We start from the raw sequence: 8,277 nt of genomic DNA, 5'->3' as shown, positions 1-8,277 counted from the left end.
TGTGATTCTGATTTTCCTTTTTGCTGAGATTATAAAGCAGCTATTGTCTCTCCAATAACCACGCAGAAGTACACTCTGCATCTTGCTGCTAACTTTCCTCCTTCTGCTTTCTAATCCAGTCACTGTGCTGGATTTGCATGGCACTCCAGGTGTGTTATTTGAACATACCATATCTGGTCACTCGACGGATTTCCACCTGAGCCTGCAGTCTTGTGATAACTCTACTTCCTGCTTTCACAGGAAAAGCACAACAAGAGCTTTTACAGTGCTCATCCTCAGCAAATACTATCCAACTATTCTAACTGAAAAAGAAACGTCACATCTCACCCTTTTTCCAGCACTTATCCAACAAATGCATGACTAAATGTAATGTTCTCGTCGTCTTTAATGAATCAAAATGACAACAGTACATCTCCCATTTATCCACATGTCTTTAAACAATTTATTCAGATATATTACACTTGAGTCAAGTGATTATTTTCATGTTTTCTGAAGTTAAACTTCATTCCTGACCAAAATACACCATATACTCAGATTACATCAAACTCAGCTTGTTGTTTTCATACATGTCTAATATGTACAAAGCCTTGTGCTCCTGTTTCAACCTCACTTCATGCCGTGTTGGCTCTCGTGGTGCCTGCGGAGATCCACCTTTCGCTGGAAGCCCTTTGAGCAAATGTCGCAGCCAAATGGCTTGAAGCCTGTGTGCTTCCTGCTGTGGGTGATCAGGTTGGAGCTTTGGCTGAAGGCTTTGCCGCACACTTGGCATTTATGGGGCTTTTCCCCTACAAATAAAGAAATTAAAAAAAAGAAAGAAAAAAAAATCAAATGATTTACAAGTGATTTGTTTAGTACAGTTTCCTTCTTGCTGCTTCTGCAAAAAACCTAATTTTCCATCACTAAAAGCAGCCCCAGGTGTTTTTTGCTGCAAAGATAAAGTTTGTATTGATACCCTAAACCGAAGAATGGTGCTATTGTTCAGATTTGTCAACCATATTTTGGCAACAAATACCAACTGCATGGACTTCCTTTTTGCAGCGCTCCATGTCAAGCAGGAAAACCAGATATACAAATTAACGGGATATTTGCTTAAGCTTTTTTTCTGATTTATCAGCAGTTATGTTACACCAGGAAACAATATATGCTGCGCCTGGAAAATAGATAACAGAAAGAAGAGCTAGGACCTTTTTCACTTGGCATGAATATGAGCACTAAGTCATTGACATAATTACCAGTGTGAATGTATGTGTGCTTCTTCATGTCTGACTTTTGGTGGAACCTCTTCCCGCAGTACTGGCAGGGGTACGGCCTCGTGTCAGAGTGGATGAGCAGATGCGTGGAGAGCGTGGAAGAGCGTTTGAAAGACTTTCCGCACATCTTGCACTCAAAACTTTTTTCCTGATTGAGGACAAAAGTACAAAAATAGTTAAAGGACAATGAGAAAATTGAGCTTCAGAATTCAATTTGAAGCAATGAAATGACAGTTTTGGAAATTTTGTGTCTAAACTAGAGGTCCCCAACCCTGGTCCTCAAGGCCTCAACGATTTTTACGGTCGCAGACTAAAAACGGAAGTCTTTAGCAAATCTTAGGAGTTTTACTGGAGTCACAGCGCGCTCCCGTCATCTCGGTCGTTAGGTGTAAGCTGGTAATCTGCACTGTTTAACGTCAATCTTTCCCTAGTCTTGGATCTGCGACAATATCAAATGTGTTTGATATTATCTCAAGTCGCAGTGACGAAACACCAATCACCATCACAATCACCATCACAACCTGTAGATGAGCTCTGACAAAAGCAGAAACAAGAATCCTGACAGACAGACCACCGGCAAAAACAGACGAAAAAAAAAAAAAAGAAGACAAACAAGAAGCGGTTATGAAACATCGTCGGTGGACCGTCCAGAAAGAGGAGTGGATGGTTATTAAGAAGTAAATGTCTGCTGTGGATCCTTTATGTGTTACAGTATCATGATCTTACAAATGAGAGAAGAATAGAAAACTCATTCATCCCTCCAGATGCTGGTGAGATGGTGTAACACCTGGTGGAGATGCAAAGGCACACTTAATGTGTAATTCCCTCCTGGAGGGAAACTCTCCCCTTGTTTGCTTTGCTGTGGGCAGATCAGCAATGTTCTATATCAACTGTCCAACATATCACAAAAAATGCTAAAAGAATCTAGTTGTAGTCTTGTAAATAGTGACCCAAAAGATTCACAGTCTTTGTCAAATCTCAGTCTGAGACTATAGGCTGAGACTTAAAACTCTAAACATTTGTCTTTAGATGTGAGCTGGTAGTTTTCTAGAGTCTTTTGCAAATCTTTTAAAAGTCTTCTGGTGTAAACCCAGCATTACATATATATATATATATATATATATATATATATATATATATATATATATATATATATATATATATATTAGGGGTGGGGCTCAATATCTCGATATATAATTTGAGGCTTTGTAATTAATTAATTGCATAACACTATTTGCCCCAAAAAGCTAAATTTTGAAATAGGTTTTAGTGGACGACTAAATCAAATAATAGACACAGACATTAATTTAGTAAACTCAAGCTCTAGTAATGTCTGGAAAAATGCATTTAACTACATTTTAATCTAAAAGAGAAGAAAAAGAAATAGGAAATATTTCTAGCCAAAAGTGAACAGACCTAAAGTCAAAGTACAATTTTACTTTTCTCTGAATATGAGTTTAGAACATGTTACAGTACTTTTAATTTTTTTGTTTTTATGTTTTCATCCACACTTGATTAATTGTGTCATGATTGGTTAGGTGGTTTTGCCATGTTATGTTCTTCTTTGTCGTGGTTTTCCTTTGTGTAGTCTGTTTTGCTTTCTGCTTCCCGTGATTAGTTCACCTGGTTTAATTAGCAGATTCTCTTCACCTGCTTTCTATTAGTTCCTCAGTGTATTTATACCTCTTGGTTTCAGTTTTTCTCTGCTCATCCATTTGTTGTCTTAGCATCACGTCTTGTTCTTCATGTGATCTAGTGTTCATTGTTTTTGTTTATTAAAACCTCGTTTCTGCACTGTCTGCCTCCCGCCTCATCTGCCTGCATTTGGGTCCACATCTCAACCTTCCACGCTTCCTTCCTGACAAATAGGCATTAACATATGATGGTAAGCCAAGGAGGGCTCCGTGTCAGCTTTGCGCATTTAATTATCTGTCTTCACTTCATACTAGCAAAGGTAAACGCCTTATGTTCTGATTGCAGCTGTGAGCGCTTTTGAACAAGGGAGCGGTCTGCAGCAGCGCCACGACGCAGAGAAAAGTAAACATTACATGCTTTCAAGTCATTTTCTAAATGTGCCGGATATCACCAGAAAGTTTTTCTTTTAAAGAGTCGCTACAGTGGTCTGAAAACTCGCTAAATATAGTGCCTAAGTTGTTAGCCAAACTCTGACATGTGCACCAGTATAATCGGTGTACCAGGAACTCGTGCATTGACAAACGTTCCGAGTTGTTTGGAATTCAAATTGCGATTAAATGCGTGTTTTTTTTTTTGTTTGTTTTTTTTTTTGTTTAGCACTTTAGTTATTTATTTGTTTTTGTTTATTCTTTTTTGTAATTAATCGTACTTAACACGTTAAGGCACTGTCTCAATTAGACAAACATATAAAATGAACTAAAAATAGATATGTAAATGTCCAGATTTTTTTGTTGTGTTTTTAACAGTATCATACGTCATCCCAAGATGTGAGAGTTTATCTCGCCATTTTGTACTTTGGTACATTTACAGTAATATCTATTAATGTACAATGTTCCTGTCAAATAAACCAATAAATTAAATTAAAATTCAAATATCCATATAAAATTTGTGCTAAAGACAAATTCCCTTGCATAACTAATGTGCGGCTACAAGTTACGAATTGTAAATTACATTAAATATTTTCAATCAATGTCACCAAATGGACTCCATAATGTGGTGTACAACTATGAAAAACACAAACTGTACAATCTTGGTTAAAAAAATTTTGGTTTGAGGCTCTAAATGGGATCAATCTTGTGATTTACACTCCTATTTTCACCTAAATTAGAAGGATGCAAATCAATCATTAGAATATATGAAGTAACACCCTTTACATTGAGAATACTTGTGCTCAGCTTTCGAGAGTAATGGACATACCTGAGAATGGACATTCATGTGCTGCTCCAGGCTGACGGCATGACCGAAGGTTTTTCTGCAGATGCTGCAGCCAAAAGGTCTCATTCCACTGTGCGACCTCCTGACATGAACCTCCAGTCCGTGAGGCGTTGAGAACACCTGAAACACAGCCGGCACATCAATGGAGGCAACTAGCAAAATTAAACTAAAAGAATTATGTACCAATCTTTTTTGTGTGTGTTCTGCTTCCAAGCAGCCAGATGTTCTTATAATCTTTTGAAGTGGTTTTGAGCAAAAGTTATCTAGATTTTCTGAAGATCTTTCATAGTTTTCCCTTATTTTTAGTTCAGTCCTTGTACCTGTCCATTTTTAAGGTAATATGTTTTTTCTTTATTAAGCCACTTAACACTGACCTATAAGACATTCAACCATAAAAAAGTCACCTAACTCAAGGAATGAATCAGTGTTGCATCTACACCTAATTGAGAATATGAAGCCATTTAACATTTTTATTCCAACAAGGTGATTCCCAAAAAGCTATTAGCTAAAAATTTGGCATATGTGAAGTATGTCCTTAAAATATTCTTCATGTGGAGGGTTCACACTGGTGAAGTAGAGGACAAATCTTTTATGTCAGGATGTACCTAAAACACACTATAACCTATATATACACACATGTACAATGTTTAAGTACTGAATTCACAACATGTTCTACAATAAAGTGTTTAGCAACTAAAAAGAAGTTTCTGAACAATAAATGCACCACTTCAGGTTCTAGATCAACGACAGCTTGTATCTTAACAGTTCTCTTCATCATACTGTTCACATTTATCAGACTAAGACCACACGTAACGCATGACGAGTTATTGAGACACTGGCATTTAATGTTATGATGTACCCACCACTGTAAACTTTTCTTTCAATAAATTGTTTAACCTTGATGACAACCTAAACGAAAGCCCCCACAGTGTACAACATGAGATACATGTCTTCTAAAAAAGAAAACTCTGCTAATGTGTTCTCCTAAGACTCTGCCTGGTTTGAACTGAATCATGAAGGTTCTGCTAGTTTCCATGAAGATGAAGGTTTTATACAGAGTATTTACTCTTCCTATCATATACTATCCTTGGGTTCACTTCTTGTTAGGTAAGGTAAATTTGGAGTCTATCCTTTGATTCTCCTGACTGATCATTGATGCAGGTGTCCATCATTAACATCAGCTGCTGGGTTCCTGAGATATTTACCTGCCCAACACTTTTTTTTAAACTTCTATTTTAGCACAGCTCCTCATCTGACATTACTAATCCCTAGATGAATTGGGCAGTTATCCTCTGTTTTACACTTAAAATGTGGATTTCTTTAACAGGAGATAACATTTACTGTGCTCCAGGTGAATTTACTTTGACACAGTAAAACAAATCTTGATTCTGACCTGTAATCTCACAGGTCGCTGCTTTCTTTTGAAACCAGGATACAGCCATTGTAGGTGTGAAGCTATAATCATGTCATTTGGGTATTTTCAACAGGAAGCAGAAAAAACAGGCCTAAACACAGAAGAGGCTACAAGGAAATGAAGGACTTCTCATTACATGATTAGACTAAAAAGCCCGACATTCATGATATAACATCAGCGTAGCATGAACTCTACATTTTATGTAAATTTTACTCAAAAGTTGAATATCCCTAACTTTTTAAGAGCAATATCAGTGATATTCTTAAGAAATAGTAAATAATGCAGCAAAGACCCAAAAGGTGTGTTTGGATCTTAATTCTTCTGCTGTTGACCAAAGCCATATCACAAAGGTGTCCATGGAAAAGTGGCTGTCAGAAGCCCGACTCAAGCAAGGGAAACCAGGAGGGGGAAAAAAAATAAGGTATGCCAAATGACACAAGAACGGGACTGAGTGGCAACCTCTGGAGAGCCCAGATATTATTGAAGCAGTGTGGGATCATCCTGACAGAGAACAAAGCAAAAGGCAGCCAACATCCAAAGAACTTTGGAAAGTCCTTCAAGGAGCCTGGAGAACTATTCCCGAAATACTTAAATAACAAGAAAGCTGGTCTAATGCCGAATATTGATTTTAAAGCTCATAAGAATTGTATAAACTCTGTTTCTGCCTGACAAACAGTATTTTTATTTGTATTTGCATGCGTTTTACTGCACATATTTCCCATTTTCCTGAAAATACAAAGAAAATGAGAGGCACAACACTTTAAAAACACAAAAACGTTGGGGCCTACCTTGTCACAGGTGATACAGTGATAGGTGTTGGAGGTGGGGGAGTAGTGTGTGCTGCAGTCCAGAGGCTGCTGTGACTGTGGACTGCGTCTGATGTGGGAGTCGTAAAAACTGCTGGTGTGCTGCAACACTGTGGGGCTGAAGCTCAGCTGGCGGAGCTCGTAGGAGGAAGACACTGGCTCCCAGCCATAGGTGGGCTTGTAATAAGGTGGAAACTCGGCCATATGAGGCTCTAAACATACACACATACATACATACAAACAAAGTCTAATAAATAAAAGATTTGAAATGAAGTTTTTAAAGCAAGCTGGTTTATTTTAACAGCTCACCTTTTAGGTAGAATGGCTGTGTGGGAGCTGCAGGAGATGTGGTTGGCCCTGGTTGAACAGGTAACGGACGATGAAGCCCTGGCTCCTGTTTTAGTGGGCAGATATCTGCAGGGGAAGGCTGCTCCTCTTTTTGAAGCCTCTCTGGTGTATCTGTCTGAGTCTTTGTTGGAACTTCTTCACATCAAATAAAAGTGTGATTAATACATGCAATAAACAAACTAAACTCTGCAGGGTGTCTATGTTTGAACAGAATGCATCAGTGCTTAACATGGAGAATGTACTATAGCAAAATATTTCTTTCTTTTCTTTTTTTCTTTTTATTTGTGAAAAACAAAAACATGCAAAAATGAGAAATTTGGGAGCAGTTTAAAATCGACTGTGAAGTTGTTTATCTGAAGCAAACCGACCCCAACATTCAGATTATAAGGGAAAAAAAGTTCTTACCATTACATATGGAGGCCGCCGGCTGTTCTTCATAAGATCGATGGAAATTAAATGATGTGCATTTTTTGTTTTTTACCAGAAATGATCGGGGCATGTTGACCCTACAGCAGGAAACAAAACAAAAGTAAAAGAGTCAAGCTTCAAGTTTATTTATTAAAATTTCACAGCTATTCAAATTACATTCTAATGAATAAATTAAATTAATAAATAAACAAAATTAACAAATTATTTTGTCTTTAATTTCATGACTATGTGTTGCATTATTTAATTTAGGCAGCCTAATCCAAATATAATCCATAGGTAGGCCCATTTAAATATGTATTTACACTATTTATCAGGATTAAACAACCCAAAAATATTACCAGCTCTTTTTCAAAAACAGACTCTGACTTGACATTAAGCTATCTTTAAAGTGATGTAAAAGTTTCTCTGTTAACTCACCGCTAACTGACCACCTTCCCGTCCCGAAATCAAACGCGTTGTTATAATTAACAGTTATTATTTCCTCGTTCTCTGAAAGTCAGTCTGGGGGCGAAAAGAAAAGAAATCCTTTCCTAAAAGTTCGGAAAGCAAAGCAGTGTAAAAGCATCACACTTGTTGAGCTGTCTTTTTCACCCCTCCCTGATTTTCAATCAGATAACTTCGCAGGGGAATCTGACTGTGGTTTCAGCCAATGAGCTGCAGGTGGAAATTTGCTTAGAAAAACACACGGCCCGTGGAACAGTTATACAAAACACACGGTACTCTGTGGGGGGATGAAAAAGTGTCTGGGCCGAAGGCTTAAATATGTTTTATAGATCATATTAAAAATCATAAAATTAAAAAGTAATTAAAGAATAAAAAGAATGGCATTAGTTTGTCTTCATCTGTCCATTTTTTGCGCTGATCTTATTTGAAACCAAATAAATGAAGCGGAAAAAGCGGAAAAATGCAACGAAATGAGAAAAAATCTTTGAAACAAAGGATCAAACAAAAAGTCTTCATATCAGGATATTTGATTTACATGATTTACTTGAAGTAACGTTGGATGACTGAGCTTGTGTGCAAGGTTTAAACGACCTAAAGATCATATAGACTGTTGCACCTCCAAAGATACACACACCAAACCAGTCCAGGTGATTAACTACTCTTATCTGAGCGCAAG

The 8,277-nt window shown here is 37.4% G+C and overlaps 1 protein-coding gene across 1 annotated transcript; it reads right to left on the bottom strand.

Annotated features, from left to right (window-relative positions):
• Nucleotides 1-367: 367 nt before the first annotated feature.
• On the bottom strand, nt 368-8,025 carry gfi1b (growth factor independent 1B transcription repressor). Its single transcript, XM_041971029.1, has 7 exons — nt 7,575-8,025; nt 7,134-7,234; nt 6,690-6,863; nt 6,363-6,592; nt 4,143-4,280; nt 1,233-1,398; nt 368-785 (listed from the first exon to the last, which is right to left on the bottom strand). Exons 2-7 carry the CDS (start codon nt 7,225-7,227, stop codon nt 607-609), a joined length of 981 nt encoding a protein of 326 aa, XP_041826963.1. The 5' UTR covers nt 7,228-7,234; nt 7,575-8,025; the 3' UTR covers nt 368-606.
• Nucleotides 8,026-8,277: the final 252 nt, after the last annotated feature.

Source organism: Melanotaenia boesemani, chromosome 19, assembly GCF_017639745.1.
Source record: "Melanotaenia boesemani isolate fMelBoe1 chromosome 19, fMelBoe1.pri, whole genome shotgun sequence".
NCBI classification, from domain to species: Eukaryota; Metazoa; Chordata; class Actinopteri; order Atheriniformes; family Melanotaeniidae; genus Melanotaenia; species Melanotaenia boesemani.
This window is presented reverse-complemented; position numbering and strand designations above follow the sequence as displayed.

Bases quoted from the DNA above. Each gene is read 5' to 3' on its own strand.
- gfi1b (XM_041971029.1), bottom strand. From the start codon at position 7,227: ATGCCCCGATCATTTCTGGTAAAAAACAAAAAATGCACATCATTTAAT. The intron at 6,593-6,689 runs GTGAGCTGTTAA...GTGTATGTTTAG, and splicing joins ACAGCCATTCTACCTAAAAG to AGCCTCATATGGCCGAGTTT. The intron at 1,399-4,142 runs GTATGTCCATTA...GTCCTCAATCAG, and splicing joins ACATGAATGTCCATTCTCAG to GAAAAAAGTTTTGAGTGCAA.